The sequence below is a fragment of the Maniola hyperantus genome, chromosome 15 (assembly GCF_902806685.2).
Source record: "Maniola hyperantus chromosome 15, iAphHyp1.2, whole genome shotgun sequence".
In the NCBI taxonomy this organism is placed as follows: domain Eukaryota; kingdom Metazoa; phylum Arthropoda; class Insecta; order Lepidoptera; family Nymphalidae; genus Maniola; species Maniola hyperantus.
Genome location: NC_048550.1, coordinates 3,508,614 through 3,529,785, shown reverse-complemented (window position 1 = coordinate 3,529,785; position 21,172 = coordinate 3,508,614). Strand labels below are relative to the sequence as shown.

Below are 21,172 nucleotides of genomic sequence, written 5' to 3'. Positions count from 1 at the left end.
TAACAAATGTATCTTTAATCGGTATATCGAGAAAACAATGAAGTTCAGAAACGTACACTGTGCAGTACAGCCAATAATTAGAGCAACATCATTTATAATTACGGAGCAACTAACACACCATAAATCTTTTCCTAATAAGCCCGCTCTACACTCGGGCCGCGAACGCTGCGATACATAAGGTTTCGTGGCTTTGCGGCAGTCCAATATGTGAAAGAAAGAAAATCTTTTATTTCGCTATATCATTACACATAACTTTATCTTAGGCTATGCTATCCCGCGACGTGTTGATTGTCGGTTTTGTTGTTTGCGACAAAGGAACTGCGAGTTAGACTGCGAAAAGTTTTAAGTTTAATGCCGTTAGAGTAACGACACATTCTCATTTCTCTATAGTAGCGTAACTATTGAAGTCTTTTATGCCTTTGGGAGGTTTCAGACTACTGTTTTTGTGTATTTTACGCTCGTTTTGGCATATGTGCTTACATGCACCCTACATTTCACGCTTCAACAATACGAGCACGTGTAGGTGTGTTCGACAAAATACGTTCGTATACGCGCGTACTAAAAACGAGCGCGCGAAAAACACTAATCTGAAGCCGCTCTTTCAGGTAAAGGCATTACCTAATATTTCACTACTGCAAAATCCGTAGATGACGTCATACAGAAACAGTAAAATTTCGCTCATTCCCAGTTCAACATTTGAGGTGCGAAGTCATAATAATCGCGAGCATTTAGTTACATTTCGCTAATTACCTACCGACCTACATTTTATCTACCAATATTAACGTTCACTTTGCCTTCTCGGTGCTCCTCTTTATAATGAATCCATACAACCACTCTTGGATCAAAAAGTCAGAACATTTTCGGCTAATACCGACAAATTGGGCACTCTAAATTCTCACATTGCATTTTCGATCCTAAAATATTGCCTTTTTGTACCTAAATTAATTTACATTCTCCGCGCGAGTCCAATTTGGAAATTTCATGGACTACTCGATAACATGGATGCCACCCTTAAAAGTACACTAGAACAAATTCTAAATTTAACTTTTGATGAGCACTCCTGGAACCAAGCAACTTTACCGGTCAAGTACGGTGGCATCGGCGTGAGGAAAATTTCCAGTGTAGCTCTTCCGGCTTTTCTGTCCTCTGTGCATAGTATAAAAGAGCTTAGCTCTCAAATTCTCAAATCCAATTCATCATTGACCTATGCCACAGAGGCCCTAGAGAGTTGGAAGGTCAGATGTCCCAATGTCGACATCCCGAAGGAACGTACTACACAAAAACTTTGGGATTTGCCATTGGTTCAACTGACACATACGAATTTGGTTCAAAATCTTACAAGTGACAGAGATCGTGCCAGGCTTCTAGCATTATCCGAAAAGGAATCTGGGTATTGGCTGCATGCCTTGCCATCAAAAAATCTCGGCACACTTTTAGATAACGAAAGTTTTCGTGTGGCTCTAGGTCTCAGATTGGGAACACCACTGTGCCATCAGCACAGATGTCCGTGTGGAAAAGAGGTTGATAAATTTGGAATCCACGGACTCTCTTGCCAAAGGAGCTCCGGTAGGCTGTTTAGGCATGGCTCTCTTAACGATACAATTAAAAGAGCTCTTGCCACCATAAATATTCCTGCGCTCATTGAGCCGGCAGGGATTAGTCGGGATGATGGCAAGAGACCTGATGGATTGACGCTGGTTCCCTGGGAACGGGGACGGGCGCTAATGTGGGACGCAACTTGCGTTGACACATTGGCCCCGTGTCATATCAGGAAGACAGCATCAAGACCGGGAGCCGCAGCAGAAACAGCTGAAAACGGCAAGCGGCGCAAGTATGCCTCTCTTATAGAGAGTTACATTTTTGTGCCGTTTGCCGTGGAGACCCTGGGGCCATGGAGTCTTAGTGCTAAAAATTTTTTACGAGACATTTCACCGCGATTAATAGCCTCAACTGGTGACAGAAGGGCTGGCTCATTTTTTGCGCAGCGGATCAGCCTAGCTGTCCAGCGCGGAAATGCAGCCAGTATTCTTGGCACCATTCCACGCGGTCATGATTTATATAGTAATTAGATAAGGCTAGCTTTAAGTTTTATTGTATTAAAAAAAAAAAAAAATTAAAAAAAAAAAAAAAAAAAAAAAAACCAATATTATAGATTTCATCAGTTTTGATTTGTACTTAGTTATTATCTAGTTTAGTTTAGTTTTATAAGAGGAATGTGCAACATCCATACAAACTCAACTGAGTTTGAGAATGTCAAGCGTAAAATTGTATAATTATAATTTGGCTAAATAAAGAATTAAAAAAAAAAACTAGTGAGACTATTTCTCAGTAGGTTCAACTTCGTCTGTATTCTTTTAAGAGTTAAACTACTTACTGGGACTAAAATAGAATTGATGAACTCAGATAGTGAGAGAAATTTAAGGAAACTGGTTAAATTAAATCAAAAAATTAAACTTGCGGCCGTGATTCGCGGACGAGTGTAGGGCGGGCTATAAAAACAGTTTGAACCGGAACGCGAACAACGGGCGCAACCTTTACGATATTATCGCGGTTAACATGTAAATCGGTTACGTTTATAAATGGGAGATTTGCACTTTGCACACTACATTCTAGATATTGTTTGAGTGACTATAAAGCTGTATACAGACGATAAAAAGAAAGCTTTTGGTATTTAATACTAGAGGCTGCTTGCAACTTTATCCGAGTGGATTTAGGTAAAAAAAATCCGTGGGAACTCTTTGATTTTCCGCATTTAAAAGTAGCCTATCTCACTCCACAGGTCTCTGTATCCATGCAACAAATGATGTCGATTTGTTCTTTCGTTGCGGCGTGATTGAAGGATAAACCAACAATTGATTATAACACCGCCCCTCTATACCGAAAACAGTTCACATGATCTCAAAATTATTAAAAAACAGTTCACGTGAAGAATGTTTTTTAATAATTTTGAGATCATGTTGAATCATTTCTTTCATTTTTTGGCTTGGTCGGATCTTATCACATTGAAAAATAAATTGAGTATTTCTGTCAACCCTTCGTGTGCAAGTCTGATTCGCACTTGACCGATTTTTTTATTTCAGGAGAATGTTTTCTCTTCCTAAGTATGTGAACATTGTCGCTCTACTTTGTTACATAGATTAAACATAGACAAAGGTTAAGCAAAGTAATTCAGAGAGGAGCGTCGCGATCTGATATCGCTATCTGGCATCAAGCTATTGTTGTTGAGCCGCGCTGTGACCAACGCTAATTGCGCACGAGACTGACGCGTGCCGTTGTGAAGCCTCCCGTTCACATGCGAGCGGGGAATACCTCCGTTTTGGTCATCACTATATACTTACCTCGTCATCACCATCAACAATTGATAGACGTCCACTGTTGGTTGTAGGGATGTGAGGGTTGTCTCTTGTATGGACTTCCACGCGCCACGATCTTGCGCCGCCTGAATCCAGCGGCTCCCTGCAACTTGCCTGATGTCGTCCGTCCACCCAGTGGGTGTCTTCCAACACTATACTTACCAACTTATGGTAAATTCGCCGTGTGTTTGCGTTTCCTTGATGCCGTCGAACAGGCGTGAAGAAAGCTTACAAGACATCAGCAATTAAGATATTCCGTGATTCAGATACCTAGATTAGATACTGAATTAACTTTTGTAAAACTAGGTTTGGAACTGAACAAAAATGTTATAACTTAATCTACGAGTAAGCGCGAGCGAAACAAGCTCGAAAATATTCATTAATTTTACTAAAGCGATCCGTTCAGCTACAAACTGGCTTTTACACTCTATTTCAGCCTAATTTGTGATTTTACACTCTACTAGTATTTCAGCCTAATTTGTGATTTTACACTCTACTAGTATTTCAGCCTAATTTGTGATTTGGCTACTGAGGATTTTTGAAAGTTTTTTGGAGGCTTCGAAATGCTGAAATAAATGAAAATGTGAAAAAAGGCTGAAACCTACAGAGTGTACTTTGATTTTGCTCAGCCAGAGTTAAAACGAGATAGATATATGTATCATAAATAAATCTGTCTCGTTTTAACTGAGCAAAGTTAAAGTACACTCCATAAGTCTTAGCAAGACCCGAGGCCCAGGGCGGACCAGTCCCATTGGCATTGGACCAACGTATACGAAAGGCATTTTGAGTATTATGTTTATTCATCTCCGGATATAATTTTATAGGACTTTGATATCAATTAAAAGGTTTCATTGAAGAGATCCATAAAATATTGTTATTTATGCTAATCTTACCTTTCAGCTGGCTCTGGCATCGCAGCTGGTCTATGATACTTGTCAGCCTGTTCTCCCGGTGGCTGGTGATCCTTTCATCACCCTCCTCCTTCACCATCACTTCACTTTTCACTAAATCATCACCTTTCATCACTTCATCACAACACTTATCGGACTCACGATCTAACGCCATTTTCCTATGCGGTTCTTGTATTTTTAAAGTCGATTCAGACATTATTATATGAACCTATTTTTTTATAAAATTGATTTCAAAGTGACCTGTAAGCATTTTTGATAATTAAGTTTTGTGAGCATAATTATTGCCAAGTGTTCACTAGCAATAAAAACTTGCTATAGTTAAGTCACTTTCATGTCGCCTGTACACTGTACAGTGTGAATACTCGCTTGGTTGGTATTGGTAAGCTTGGTTTTAGCTACTAATTAAAATTAATTAATCATTACAACTTGCAATAACTAACAATGTCAGCAAGCATCTGCAAGTTTTATTTCTAACTAGCTGAACCACCCCGGCTTCGCTCGGGTGGAGTTTAGAATATTGAGGGGGAGGTTGAACATGAGAACCATCCTCGTACTTCAAGGAATATTATAAAAAAAGAATTAGCGAAATCGGTTCAGCTGTTCTCGAGATTTGCGATCAGCAACACATTCAGCGATTCATTTTTATACATAGAGAAGATAACTGAACTTAATATATGTACCTTGGTGAGAACAGATTTTAATGAAAACAAAACGAAATCTATAATAGCTCTATTAAAGAAGTCTGTTAAAAAATAGATCATCATAATATCAAATTAGTTGGCCCTCAACTACATAGAATTACGATATCTAGTCTATTGATTATAATTTATCATACAAGTGCCTATTTGTACTGAATAGCTAGATTACTCATAAGATATAATCAAAATGATAAAGACACTCAGCGTCCGTGACTATGAACTTTAGATTTCTATATCTATGCATTATTTACATTTCTAGTCGTTTTGTCTTTCGCTTTTTTCTATTTAGGGCCGATTTCACCAACGTAAAATAAGTCTTATACGAGAATAAATTTGATATATTGAGAGGTTTTCAATACAAAAACCGGCTAAGTGCGAGTCGTATGTATTAAGTATAATAATATGCACTAATCAACCATTCTTCTCGATTTTTTTATGCCAACTCGAGACATCAAACTCAAATTCAATATAACAAATAAAGTTGTCTCAAAATAATAGCTAATACCGACAATTGAACAGCTATATGATTTTAAGAGTTGTGTAATCAATCATTCGCGAGCAACATAAACAAGAGTATGCTTTCAATGTAATGTATCACTCAAAGGCTGCAGCAACCGATCACGCCTACCATTGTTTTGGGGAACAGGCTGCTTGTAGAGTAAAGGTTACTGTTCGGTCTATGAGGCAAACCTAACTTAGAAGCCAAGGATAATATTGAAACTATAGGTACTATAATTATTATAACTATCTGCTCCGCGACAGACCCGAATGCTCTCTTCCGAATGACTTCTGCTCCTCAGACAGCAAGCAAACAGTTGAGCATGTCCTGAACGAATGTAGGCTTCAGCTGCTCGATTGCGGTAGAATGACAGCTACAATGTAACGATCGCAATCACCTCTGATTGGTTCATGCTCGCTCACTATTGGCTACAATCAACAATGCATTGTTGCAACAAGAATCGCACAAATTCAGCCAATCAGAACAATCGAGATTTTACGAAACCGACCTACTGTGCACGCAAGTTGGAGTTTGAGTTCGAGGTTGATTCAGAAATTACAACCTCGAATAATTGGGATTCTCAAATTGCCCCTCCTGGGAATCCACCCTGAAATAGCTTAAAATTGTAAGACAATCAGTGCTCACCACTGAGCCAGGGAGGTCGAATTAAGACACTGAAGTTAGAAATAATATGAAACTTATTATTGTTTAATACTGTTTTGTTTGAACCGATTAAAACTAAAAGTAAATGTTTAGATGTAAGTACATAGTAGGTATGTATTATGATAAAAAGTCCCTAATAACAAACAAACAGATAAAACAATAGATTGCACGTCGCGCTTTGTTAAAGATACTAACGCAAAATTGTGCAATTCTTTGAATGAAAGCCGAGACGGAAAATTATGGAATAAATGAACAACAGATATATGTATACAAAGATCATCAAGCCACATGTCAGTTTGAAAACTAGAAAATAAAACTGTTTACTTTGCAAATTATTCGTTTCTCTACAAACTACTTGAACACTCAACCTTCTCGCATCAGATCCAGGTAACTAAATCCAGGTTTGGAAACTTTGTAAACACAAATAAACGGTATTAAAACGACAAATATTTTCACTAAAAACACCGGGCAAAGGTAATAACAGGTACGTTTTATCGCGCGCTCAACTGATAACTGCGGTGTCAGGTCAAACGAGCAAATGGGGCACGGCACGGCGCTGATAACAGCCGATAACGGGCTCTTAACCTTCCGATGCCACTTGCCTGGAAGCCTGAACGGTTACATCCTAACAACTTATTGGGAATTCGACCTTTTATAGTGCCGGTGTCAGCCTCATATTCGGGAGCTCCTGATTTTGATCCTGCTATCCGAAAATTTTCGGATAGCAGCTAGATACAGTATTTAGAAGGAGATAGCAGATTTGTAGAGCATTTTTTCTGTCGTTAAGACCGACAAAACGTCATATAGGTATTAGTGACAGAGTCAACGCTCTACAAAGCCGAAAAGTCACTCTAAAGGCCGATGTAGGTGCATTACTTTCTGCCGGCCGCGTAATGTATGTATGTTTTAATCTGTCGCGTCTGCCAATCTGCTCTTGGCCTGCATGATGGACTATGACAAGGCCCTTCTGATCGGTGACCTGTTATCAGTAGTGAGCCAGCGATAGGTTTATGATGAAGATGATACGTTTTAAACAATTAAGCATCACTAGCTTTAACAGCGAAGAAAAACATCTGTGAGGAAACATGCAAGCCTGAGTAGCTCTTCATAATGTTCTTAAAAAGTGGGCAAAGTCTGCCAATCAGCACTTGGTTACTGTGATAAACTATGGCTTGAACCCTTCTCATTCTGGGGAAAACTCAGTAGATGAGTGCCGGTGTATTGATTCTAGTTCAACATGGTTCGATGTTCGATCAATCAGCCTGTTTGCGTCCATTGCTGGACATAGACTTTTCCGAGACTGCGCTAATCGCTAACACACATGGCTCTTATCGACCCACTTTCCACCACCTTCTTGAAATCGTCAGTCCAGAGAGCTGGCGTTCTGGAGGTCGTCCCCCACCGCGCTTGTGCATGCTATCTCTATTCCAGAACATATCAGTCTGATCTTCAATATAAGAGAGGCAATATCTCCAGAAATTCAAAATTCTGTAAAACTCGAGTTATTTCAGCCATTCATTCAATCAACTCAATCAATCTCACCTGGTGCTAAATTGGACCCGCTTGCGTTGTTCTTTATCGTACCATCACTCCAAAGTAGTACAAGTTTGTCCCATAGTTAGAGGGAAAAAGGAACGTGTAAGTACGTAAATAAGCAAGCAGTCTAAGTTTGCTGTTTGTTTTTATAAAAACATCCTTTGACGTCAATATATTATGTTACACCTACTTTGACTCTATCTACCCTTTACGACAGACTAATTCACAAATAAGTGATTATTTACATTTATACATTTATTTAAGTAATATAAAAATATATAAAAAACACAACAACATTTACTTACTTACTTATTTTGTCGCCCGTAATGTTTGAAAATCTATCGGGTGAAAAGATTACAGAGACAATGTGCATTATCAACGGGTTTCCTTGAGCAACAGAAAAATAATAGTAAACGCAGGGCCACAGCCTTGCAGCATAAGCGTTAGCGTAGATAGAACTGATGTAACAGGCGATAATAAGGGTCACGAGCCATGCTATTCGGGCCGTACAGGCTTTGTTTATTTTGTAAATATTTTTTTTCAGGGAAAATATCAGGGATGTCAATCCGTGTGAGTATAATAATTACTAGCCTATGCCCACGACTTCGTCCGCGTGGACTACACAAATTTCAAACCCTTATTTTACTCCCTTAGGGGTAGAATTTTCAAAAATCCTTTTTTAGCGGATGCCTACGTCATAACAGCTCTGCATGCCAAATTTTAGCACGATCCGTCCAGTAGTTTGAGCTGTGCGTTGATAGATCAGTCCGTCAGTCAGTCAGTCAGTCACCTTTTCCTTTTATAAATTTCGATTAAACCACCAATCAAATAAATCGAAAGAACACCAACTGCGCAGAGAGATTAGAGCTATTATGACTGCCTGCAATCGCTTATGGGACTAAGTAGTGGCCTCGCGATTGCGCCTTGTGCCGTTCCGCTTTGTCCAGCGGTGTACTGCTATCACCTTACGTTTATCAGCTTATCAGTAGTCACGACGCTGTGACCGGTCGTCTATCCTGACTCTGCGCGCCCTTTCATTGTACTAACATTTTGTTGCTTTATTTATGGATACTTCATTTTTATGGTTTTGCAAAAAAAAAGGTTCTATTCCAATTTCCAACATATAAAACATGTTATTCAGAAAAAGTGTGTAATCGATTCGATTGCTTCATTTGAGGCCAAAAAAGTATTCCGCAGTCTAATCTATATAGTACGTGACAGGTCGAGATGGTAATCGGGGTGGGGACGCCCCGCACTCCCGCTCAGCCCCCGCGCTAACCCGGTGACGGGTAACGTGCGGGTGTACGGGGTGCCTCATACCCCGAATGCCATCTCGATGTAAGATCGATTTAAAAATAATGTAGAGGACTGAACGCCTGATGAAAAACTAAAATCAAAACGTTGAACTGTCATTTTGTTTGTTACATTTTACTTACGTGTATTATAAAATACCATAAAAATGCCAGAAAAAGCACTTTACTTGAATCTGACCTGATACCAACTAGATACTAAGCATACCTACTAATAAACTGCAAGCCTTAATCAAGGGATTAAGGCTTGCAGTTTATTAGTAGGTATGCTTAGTTTTCAATATTGTAGTAATAAAAACAATTGTGGCTAATTCCGTTGTACACAATCTCTAAACTAAATTAAAATGACACGTCTAAAACTATTGCTATCTCTGTCATAATGTTGCTTGCGGAAAAGGATAGCACTAGATTTAGACCTGTTAATTTAGTTTAGTTTAGAGATTGTGTACAAGAGAATCGGCCCCAATGACACAATTTTAAAAGCCTTTTTAAAGGGTTTTAGTTGGGTTCATCATCATCGTCTTAGTCATCTACCCGTCACTGACTCATAGTCTACCACGCTGGCCAAGTCACAAAACTTTTTGAAACCATTATGGAAAACTCAAGAATGCAGTTTCCCCACGATGTTTTACCGTACGCACGTAACTCCGAAAAGTAAGTCGAACCCCGGATCTCCCGAATAGGAGGCTGACATCATGTCACGTGTACTGACATGTGACTCCTGCTAGTGACGTCGAAGCCTCGACTTTTTGTTAGAAGTTCCTGAGCCCCCGTTCCCACTTGTCGTTTTTCGTTTGTCGCTTGAAGTTTCAATGGCAGTACATTTTGACACAAAATCGGTTTCTCATCCAAGGTTTCCGACAGGTGTGCAATGTGCATAGCTTCATAAAAAGTGTTCTGTCACTGGAATATCAAGCGACAAACAACAACAAACGACAAGTGGGAAGAGGGGTTACTGTTGTGAACAGTGGTGTCGGTCGTCGTGCTATTTTGTTTATGTTGTGTTTCTGATGTGCTCAATATTCTGGGGTTCAGTAGTTGGCATGAAGACGCTGTCGTCACGGGCTAATTTCGGCGGTGCGAGGTCATGACCCGACGCCCTCCACATGTGCTCTATACACTATACGCGTTCTATTTTAATAAAATACTTATCATCATGATAAACCCATGACCGGCTCAATACAGAGCACGGGTCTCCTCTCAGAGAGAAGGGTTTTGGCCATAGTCTAGCACGCTGGCCATGTGCGGATTGGTAGACTTCGTCTTCACAAATCACACACCTTTAAGAACATTATGGAGAACTCTCTGGCATGCAGGTTTCCTCACGATGTTTTTCTTCACCATTTTAAACCGAGTGATATTTAATTAGTAATTACTTAAAAAACACATAGCTCCGAAAAGTTAAAGGTGCGTGCCGGGAATCGAACCCCTGACCTTCGACTAGGAGGCGGACGTCTTAACCACTAGGCTATCACCACTTTAATAAAGTAAATAAAAAATACTACTACTTTAAAAATGAAAAAGTTCGAGTTTTAGGATTTTCAAATATTCCACTGAGAATCGAGCGAGCGAAGCTGGGAGCAGGTTAGCTAGTGAAAAGATAAATTTATTCAAGTGCGTGTCGGACTCGCACTCGAAGAGTTCCGTACCGTCGTACAAAAAATAACAATTAAATTTTTTGGAACTTTCATAGCGGCCATATTGAAATGTATATTATATTTAGTTACAGCGGCAATAGACTTACACATTCTGTAAAAAATTTCAACTCTACCTATTACGGATCACAAGATATACAGTGCACTGAAAGACAGACGGACGGACGAACGGACAGCGGAGCTGGCTTGGTAATAGCGTCCCGTTGGCACTCTTTGGAACCCTAAAAATTATTCCTCTGCCGCAAATGGTGTTCTGATCATCTATTAAACAGATAATATCTAGAAGAATTCATTGCTTCGGTCAACGTTGCTTAAATAGCGGTACAGTCAATGAGTGCAATACAGAGAGGAGATGCGTGATACATAGTTAGTGGGCTAGCGGTGAGTTTCGTGATGATGATGATGAAGGAAAAGCAGATTATACGTACGTCAAAGCATGAAAATGGGAATGTACACGCATGGTCAGCGCGCCAGGGCGTCGGGTCACGACCTCGACGCTCGAATTAGCCCGCCAAGCGATGCCAACCGACCAGGCGACCTGCTGTTATGACATTCCCCAAAATATCAAGAGCTCCCATTTTATAACTACTTGATATGCGAATACGTAACGTAACTACGTAAGTACAAACAACAACGGAGACTTAGGTTCGGGTTAGCATGGAGTAATTGCCACCTCTGGGATAGATCTGCCAAGTACCAACTCGATGCATTAGACTCCTCCTTCTTTTTACTCGACTGCGGCGAGGCCCAAAGGAGGGTTATTGACTAAATATTTAAACTCAGTATGATACAGAGCTCTCTAGGTATTGAACAGCTATAAGAATAACTTGAAAAGAAAAGAAAAGAAAAACGTTTATTTTATTGTATCACATATCACATCTTATAACAGCTAAGAGTTGGTTATGCAGTCGCTCTCCCCGCTTGAACTTGGCTGGATTTTCACATCAATAGAGCTCGCGTAGGCTTTACATGACATGACATTATTAATTTTCGCTCCAATTGACCGATTATAACGTTGTTTATGCGAATCCGATTCTGGCGTCGTTCCACGACTGTATATATTTCAGGAGAGGCCGAAGTCGTGAACCATCCACCCACTCCCACTTACTAGTTAATTCCTAACAAAAAAGTTCGCGAGGTGGCAGACTTTTTTTCCATTAAAATAGCGCGCAAACAAGTAGGCCACCTGATGTTAAGTGATTACGGCCATCCATGAAGATTTGCAGCACCAGAGGAACCGGCAATGCGTTGTCGGCTTTTCAAGAATGTGTTGATTCGCCCCTTGGATAACCTCATGCTGAAATCTAGTGAGAACAACGCCGAAGGGCATTGGGTCCACAGTTTGTATGTACGTAGGAAAAAGAGTCTGGCACAATGGGTGGTCCAAGTGCCCTACCTATCAGGTGGTGAGGTTGAAATTGCTTACAGTGGCATGCGATGCCGTTGTAGGTGGTGGAAAGGAAGGTGGAATAAGGTGAAACAACTCCTCAAATCACTCTAATAATGGAAATAAGGCGTTATTACTTAACTTATAACGTAATGAAATGTAACTGTGTGTAACAATGAAATGTAAATGTAAATGTAAATGTGTTTTTTGTTATTTCTTTACTTTGGAAGGGTCATTGTTTTGCCCAACCATAATTTCGCTAACTTACACAACATCAAACAATGAGTTACTGCTAAATGGAACAATCGTAATCACACCTGCTTAGGATTTAATGTGGTACAGTATAGTGGATCTAAATCAAGTTCTTAAAATAAAATCTTCTAATTAAATATACAATGAAGAGTGTAGTGGTATGTAAGCTCTTACTTATTTTTATAGATAAAATTTAAAACCTGCAAAATTAACTTGACTGCACAAAATCTTACAAATTATGATTCAAGCAATGAACGAGAAAAATAAACAAATGCTTTTTTTTAGGTAATAATTATCAACATTTACTGTCCCCTCTTACAATATGCAAATTCTCAATATATTCCCGAAGTCTACAGTGGAATTCATCAAGGGTACCAATATCCCTACCAAAACATTGCTTATTCACGATACTCCAATCAAAGAACATTTGACTATGACAACAATAAATGGTCGCAAGGAAACTATGAAGACTACAACGATTATGTAGAAGAACATTGTGCCTGTGATAAATGTGATGAAACCATCACAAAACCAGCTTGTAGAAATGTGTGTCCAAATTGTTTCATCACACCCCCTCCTGTAATAGCACCAAACTACGTATTTCTACCGTTCCCATATCCATATCCAATCACTCCTAATACAACTGTTGCCCCAGTTCCACAGACTGTCGATACTACTACAGCTTCAACTACTGAAAGTACAACAACAACAACAGAAGCAAGTACTACAGAAATGAACACGAAGGAAATTAAAACAGAAACAATTAAAACACTTACATCAGAAACTGTCACACTTTCTAATGCTTTACCTGAAGAAAACAATGATGTATTTAGAGACATATCCCCTTTCAATATAAAAGAAAAAGGTCAATACACGCTTACAGCATTAAGACAATTAAGACAACCAATTAAGACAAATATGGTATAGTACCAATTTCAGATAAATTTGCAGAGAAATTAATGTTACAGCTTAGAAGTATGAGAGTGTTACACCCACAAAAAGATGATATAAGAAATATTGATGAACTAACTCCGTCATATTAGATTTTTAAGTTTTTTAATATTTGTATTTTTTACTTTTTCATAAACTTGTTATATCCAATACACTTACTCAAATGTCGATATATAAATTAGATATACTTAATACGTGAAAAGAAAATTTATATTGAAAAGATTTATGTTAAATAAAATTATAACCGCTGCGATTTTATTCAAGAATCGTCATATCGAGAAGTAGAAATATGAGGGAGCACGGAATCAGCTTACTACATGAAACTATTGCAATATTTTTATTATTTACATAAAAATTTGATAAAAGTGTTACAAATTTTGTATTATTGAGCACCTTGCCATAAAATATTATAATAAATATACGTATACTTACGTGAATACGTACCTACTTACGGGAAAGTTGTTGAATATGTAGTTTGAGTCACGGTTTAAAATCCAGGATTTGTTTTTATTTTAACGTAGCTTGGTACAACTTTAAAAAGTTAAGTGCCAAAATGTAACGAAATAATAAGCTATGAACTTGGTACGTAATATGGTAACATAAGTAATATTTGTAAATAGGCAACAGATGGCTTGGCGACTTTTACGTAAAATAATTAATTCTGATATGGTAACTTTAATAAAACCTGCTAACTTCCAGATTGTTATACTTGAAATTCTAATTTTATTTCAAAAAACGTTAAATCAGTACGCCACGAACCAGATCTATTATCATTCACTACAATACACTCAAGCAGCTTACTACCTACCATCCCAAAACGAGGAATACAGTTGGACGAAAGACTATCATATCGGCACCCAAAAAGCGCATCGAAAAAGAAAGAAATACAAAAATGATAACTACTTTAGTGCTGAACTGGATTACGGCTCTAAAAGATTGCAATGCAAATGCACATGTAAAAGAAAGTATACAACACCTATACCAGAGTATGAACAAAGTGATCCGTGCTGTCCTTGTGATAGTAAACCAGATGCTGGTAGTGAATACTTACCACCCCAATATCCAGATGCAGAAACTGATGGAATAAACATACCAACTCAATTTACATATCCTGTCGTTAGCGGAATCTACACCCCAGTTACATATCCACCAATGATATACCATACATTTGATCTGGTAGAAATAGGAAAAGTGTTTCCTTGGTTAACAACAAAAGCAGATATTAATGGCCAGAAAGATAAAGACAAATCTAGTACAAGTGATGACAAGGGCAAAGCTACTACAAGAGACGATAAGGACACAGCTAGTACGAAAGACGATAGGGATGATAAAGACAAGTCTAGTAAAAGTGAAGATAAGGACAAAGCTACTACTACTACAAGAGACGATACGGACGATAAAGACAAATCTACTAAAAGTGATGATAAGGACAAATCTACTACAAGAGAGGATAAGGTCAGAACTACGAAAGAAGACGATAAAAGTACCACAATAGACGATAGAGACAAGCCTGGCAAAGATGATAAAGACGAAACCAGTACAAAAGAAGAATCTGCGGAAAACACTGAAAAAACCACTACTAATACTACAACTGAGCCTACAATTTCAACTTATCCTTACGTGGTAAATGAAGATTTTGAAAAGCTTCTTCATTACTCACCAAAAAAGAAGCCATGCTTACGAAACAATAATTATTGTGTACGAAAGGATACAAACAGAAAAATAGGCAGATACTACGAAGATGTTTTGGTTGAAAGACCAACTATCGCGAGTTATTTGAATGGAAACAGACGTAGAAATAATTTTCTAAGAAAACTTAATGAAGATATACCCTTCTAGAGCATTATGCCATTTCCTGATAAACTAACTCTGAAATGAACGAATTAAAGAACTCGTATTATTAAAAACTTTACAGTTTTTTATTAATAAGTAGTTTTGTACGGACCAATATTGACTAGTCTTCACAAATCTAAATGGTGCACCTACAAATTTTGTCATTTTCCTCCTTATAGTTTAAATGAAACCTCATACCTACTTTAGTCAGGTACAGTTGGGAATTATTTTATCAGAAACATTAAAGTTAAGAGCACCTAGTATACGTGTTTTAGCGTTTTTAAGGCGAGTCACCGAGGCGGGCAGCGCGGCTTTGAAGTAAACCGCTTGGCAACGTTCAAATTCTGTGTTTCAAACGTTAAATTTGACTTTAATAAATTATAGAAGTCCTGTTGAAAACCAAAGCAGCAGGTTTAGCAGGTTCTCTGTAGTACATAAAGACAAATATTTCCATATAAAAATTATTTGCCAAGTCAGAAATTTTAGTATTAAATAATTCGTTTTGGACTTTTATTTCGGCTTATTTCAACATTTTATTTGATCGAGTGAAGTACTCCTATTGCGTATCAAAGTAGCACATTCTTTTAGACAATGTCTTTAGGTATATTGTATATTTTTAGCAAGGCCATTATTTAATAGTAAATACCTAAAACATTTGATCTAGCAAACCAGTTTTTTCCGCTTAGCCTCGGCGACTCGCCTTAAACAATCGTGAATGATTTCAATTACAAGTATACTTAGATTGTTACGGCTGAATGTCGACGTAAGCCCGGTTAGTTTCGAACCCATCCGGGGTCCTTTTCCATAGGGACTCAGCTCGCTGGGCGTCGCGGTCGAGGTCCATTTTACTCAATAAAATTAGGTATCCAGATGAATAATAATAATAAATATAGTGTTAAAAGTATGTAAGCTTTTTGACCTAGGTACTAATAAACCAGACAGATATATTTTTAATGTTGTAGTGTACCTATAAAAAACACTATTAGGTAATACAAAATCGATTACATTGTGATTTGTAACATGAATAGTGTTTTTATGACCAATGTCACGGTCAAGGCCGCCCTATCAAGGCTTCGTGGGCAACAGGTACAATCAGTAATATGTTTTGTTTTTTAACCGACTTCTGTTTGCAATATGCCCCTATATTATGTCAGATTTTGTGCTATTTTTCCTTATTAAACTATACCTACCGCTAAAATGTGTTTGGACTTTTCTAAATCATTGTAAACTAGACTATGAGTGAGCTTGCAGGATTCGTCCAAAACAATACCTACTTCGTTTTTCTCTAGTAGTCCGACTCACACGTCTTGACCGATTATTTTTTAATGTTTTTCCGAGCGGCAAAATACTTAATAAACAAAATATGTATGTACCTAGTTATTTAAAATTGTTTTTAGACATGTGAACATGAATTATACCTACTACCTATATAGGTACCTACTTTAAATTTTTTTTTAATGTGCACCATGCCGACGCCCGACACGGGTTTCAAACGGATCAATCGATTTAGATTGTACAAATGGTATTCATGTGACAATCTTAGCTATACGTGTATTAGGATAGAGAATAAAGTAAGTACCTACCTAGAAGATAATATAGGTAGAGAATAGTCAAATTAATTCGTTGAGTTTAAAATCTAGGTAGGTACCTGAACACTTCATTGAACCTGAGTTCCACTGAAAACCACTTTAATTTTCACTAACCATAATATTAAAACACCTATTATGGTTATACGATTTTTCATCTATAAAACATATTATCACTGAATTCACTAATTAACATGTCAATTAATAAATCGGCAATTCCACATAGGTATAGTGCATGTTGTGTGACCTTTCAACCGAAAATTTTATGTAAGTATTTGTATTATCGATATAATATAGGGACAATAGTCACTCCACACGCGGCGTGGCCTGACCTTTCAGGAGTCGGCGAGACTGCGCAAGAGTCGCGCGGGGTCACCAACGCGGTATTTTTAGAGTTGAAAGTTCGAAATACGTTCAGCCATCTTTACACGACGACGCTTCCGCCAATTAATGTCTAGAAATGCTTAGTTATAAGCTATGAGAAACTAAAGTTAATGCAGAACTTACAACGAAGAGTTAGGGTCGCAGAATAATTAGGTAGGACATAAAACAAGTAGGCACCTAGTAAGTTAAGTATACTAATGTAGGTAGGTATCTGCTAGCGTCATTTTTCAGGAAATAAAATCATGGCTTTAAATCATACTCCAATTTTAAAGTAAAAAAAGAGTATATTCGATTTTGGACCTTTGCGACTCTCGCTCGAATAGTCAGTTTCAGGAAGTTACCGTTCTGACGTCACGGCAAATTCAATATGGCAGAAGCTCCATACCCACGAAGTAGGAAGTAAGTGGGTACGTTTTAAACTGAAAGTCCTGAGCAAAATCAAAGTACGTTCTATAGATCTCAGTCTATTTCTATCTTCATGACAATCTGCATCATTATACTCGTTGTAAGAGTCAAGTTCAATATTTTTGCCAAGGTAGGTATCTACTTAGTATAGATAGTTCAATCCACGATAGCGCGCCCCAATCGGTAACAATGCAAAAGAATATGCTATGTTCTGTGAGACTGTAAGTTCTATCGTAAGTAAGTCGTAACGCAACGATCAGCAATATGGGCTATATCAGATAAATTATTCTAAATAATATCTGTCCCGGCTGTACTCACGTGTTTAGTCGACGTTAGCCCGACTAGTTTCGAACCCATACGGGGTCCTTTTTCAAGGGAGTGACGTCTAAACCGCGGCACGTGCGCGAACGGACTCCCTTGAAAAAGGACCCCGTATGGGTTCGAAACTAGTCGGGCTAGTGTCGACTAAACACGTGAGTACAGCCGGGACAGATAATATTTAGAATGGAAATCACTCGCGGTAGTTTAAACGCTAAGATAGATTATGTAGAGATCACTCCCAGCACCCGTGGTTTCCCAGCAAGAAAAATAGTGGGGCGCGTCTTCGTGGACTGAACTACTCGTATCTATACCTAGCTAGAACGTTTCTAATACTTTCCTATATTAAGTACGTACAAAAAAATAACATTGTTCTAGGTTGTTCCTACTCGCTTGGCTCGTGCCGGCTCGACCTCTAGTTGTAAAGGTCAGATGTTAATCGCTTTCGACTCTACGGCATTCTATCAACCATAGCTGCCATTAAATTGTTAGGCTTGAACTTTAGAATCGAGCTATTGGTTTTACACGCAGCTTTTATAAATAAACTAAATGATAACCGCGACTTCGTTCGCGTGGATGTATAGTCCGCGACAGGTTGAGATGGCAATCGGGGTATGAGGCGGCAAATGGCTAAAAACAGGACTCGGAGGAAGGACAGCATTTACCATATGTTTTTTTTAAAGAATATTAACCATGTTAGTCATGACTAACTTTAACATTTCACATTTCATTTTTTAAAGGGACAATAGTGCACGAGGTTTGATTGAACCGCCGACCTTTCGGATTTCAGTCCGCTCCTTTATCCATAGAGCTGTTGGGGTATTTTGAGAGATGCTGACTCATTGACTCACCAGGGAGGATAACCACCATCTTCAGTAATGAGGGACCGAATTGAGAAAAGGAGCACCCCGGATCCCGAATAGGAGATCGAAGCCTTAAGCACTGGGCTATTAATGCTTAAACAAACCTATCTAAATAAAAAAAAAAAAAAAAAAAAAACCGACTTCAATAACCACCAACACTAAAAAGTAAAAAATAATTTAATTTATTACCCAATATATTATGTATACAAGAGTTATTGTAGTTCTTTAGTAATATTTTTTGGAGCCGGTGAAAATTAGACGCACGAACCGTCTATCTACTCTTCATAGTGTTTTGTGACTCCACATTGGCACCGACTCCAAAAAATATTACTATAGAACTACAATAAGGTAATTATACCTAGCGGTTGTAAGATGTTCACTAACTTATGCTGCACTTGTATGATGGCCAAGAACTCTCCTTACAACCGCCCAGCAAGAACTACAGAAATTCCAACGGCAAGCATGCCTCGTCATTACCGGCTGCATGAGTACTACACCAACAGCAGCACTCGAAATTATACTGGGGATTCCGCCCCTATACCTACACATTAAAGAAGAAGCAACACTCGCAGCCTTGAGACTGAAAACCTCGGGTCATTGGAAAGAACACAACACAATGCATACTAAAATTCTTTTGCAAAGCATAAACAAAGAGCCACGTCTGGAGTGGAAATGCGACAGAACCAAAAAACAACACATACTAGACAAAAAATACAAGATAAACACAGAAAAGGACATGAATCCGAGGTCAACACGAGACGCAATAGAAGTGTACACCGACGGATCCAAAACCAAAACTGGCACAGGTGCAGGAGCCTATTGCCAAGAACTGAACATGAGGATAAGTCACGCACTCTGTAAGGATAACTCTGTCTTCCAAGCAGAGTGTGTGGGCATTATGACCGCGGCTATATCCATGACCAATCGACAGGTAACAAACTTTAAGATTAACATTAACTCTGATAGCCAAGCTGCTCTTAAAGCCTTGGCTAGATTCTCGACGACCTCCCAACTTATACAAGACTGCCACAAGGCTCTGCAAACTCTCGCCATGTCAAACGACATCACCCTAAGGTGGGTCAAAGGACATGATGGAGACCAGGGAAACGAGGCAGCAGACGCACTAGCACGAAAGGCTACGACACTGAAGGTGACAGGGCCAGAACCAATCGTACCCATACCCTTTAGTGAGTATAAAACCTGGTTGCATGAACTAACACTAAAAGAACATTCTAAACTATGGGCTAACACAACAGACTGCAGGCAAGCCAAAGAGGCTTTCCCCAACATAGATAAACGACAAACTAACACACTACTCCGCCTGGACAGAGGTAAACTTAGGAAGGTGGTGGGACTCATAACAGGGCATAGCCCACTAAACAAACATACCTTTTCGTTATAGGTGTCACTGACAGTCCTCTGTGCAGGGCCTGCATGGAGGTCGATGAAACACCGACGCACGTGTTCCTGGAGTGCACGGGCGTAGCAGATCAACGCGAGTGCCATTTAGGTTCCCCGACCTCACTCCATGAAGCCCACGGCAACCTGGGCGGTCTATTTGGCTTCTGGAGCGAGCTTGGATGGCTGGAGTGAAGACTTCGGCGGGGAGGGGCGATGCACGCACAACAGACGGAAACGTTTAAGTGCGGAAACCAGCCCAGAATGAAGAAGAAGAAGTAGAGATTGCAATCGGGGTACCTACCTACGATGGGGTACGTTCCCTCCCCGATTGTAATTTCAACCTGTCGCGTACTATACACTATACAGTACCCGGCAGGAAATATTTTATATTGACCTTAAGAAAGAGATAGCGGTTTCGTAGAGCGTTGTCTCTGTCGTTGAGACCGACAAAAAGTCACATAGGTATGAGTGACAGAGATAACGCTCTACGAAGCCAAAATCTCTTTCTAAAGGTCGATGTACAGTATTTCCTGTCGGCTACTGTATTCCTTCTATATTCAAAGCACCTTGGTGATTGAAAGCATGCAAGCATTTGATGAGACGTAAAAAAACAAATACTTAATTCAAAAAAATATGTATTTATTTGTATAACAGACAAACAAAATAATTTTCAATTATAATAATTTTATTATTACTTACTATATTTACTTATAATATTAAATATTATTAAAACGATTAATATAACTTGTTTTCTTATTCATAAGAATTACACAGCCATTTTTGATTTTACAAAAAGCTATTTCATTTAGGTATATAATCGTCATAAAAAAATATTTAAACATTTGTCAAACTTATTCATAAAAATTAATACCATAGGAGTAGTTAACGTATTAAATAAAATCAACATTCAGAATTATTTATAAACGAGTTAGTTAGTCGAGAAAACTAAATTTAGTTGCTAATTCAGTTGGTGTGTAAAATAAATTATAATAATAAAAAATTTAAACTATTTCACAATGACAGATAAACTGATTTAATTTGTAATGCTGTCACTTTTTGACATAAGCCTTATTTCGTTTGCCAAAAAGTGAGAGCATTAAAAAATTTAACACTGGCCCCGATTCTCTAGTCTCTCTCTAAACTAAATTTGGAGTGTCTGCATCCTTT

General features: G+C 38.6%; 2 protein-coding genes across 4 annotated transcripts in view; one reads left to right on the top strand and one right to left on the bottom strand.

Moving 5' to 3' along the window:
- LOC117989006 (uncharacterized) overlaps positions 1-6,620 on the bottom strand; it is a 313,773-nt gene extending 307,153 nt beyond the window's left edge. The window contains exons 1-2 of one of the 3 annotated variants that reach the window (XM_069503573.1): positions 6,493-6,620; positions 4,247-4,609 (exon numbers count right to left, since the gene is read on the bottom strand). In XM_069503573.1, coding sequence (XP_069359674.1) covers positions 4,247-4,460 — 214 coding nt within the window. In that variant the 5' untranslated portion in view covers positions 4,461-4,609; positions 6,493-6,620. The other 2 variants (XM_069503572.1, XM_069503574.1) reach the window with 2 other exon arrangements.
- Positions 6,621-13,752: 7,132 nt separating this feature from the next.
- On the top strand, positions 13,753-15,054 carry LOC117988802 (uncharacterized). Its single transcript, XM_034976018.2, has 2 exons — positions 13,753-13,797; positions 13,915-15,054. Exons 1-2 carry the CDS (start codon positions 13,789-13,791, stop codon positions 15,052-15,054), a joined length of 1,149 nt encoding a protein of 382 aa, XP_034831909.1. The 5' UTR covers positions 13,753-13,788.
- Positions 15,055-21,172: the final 6,118 nt, after the last annotated feature.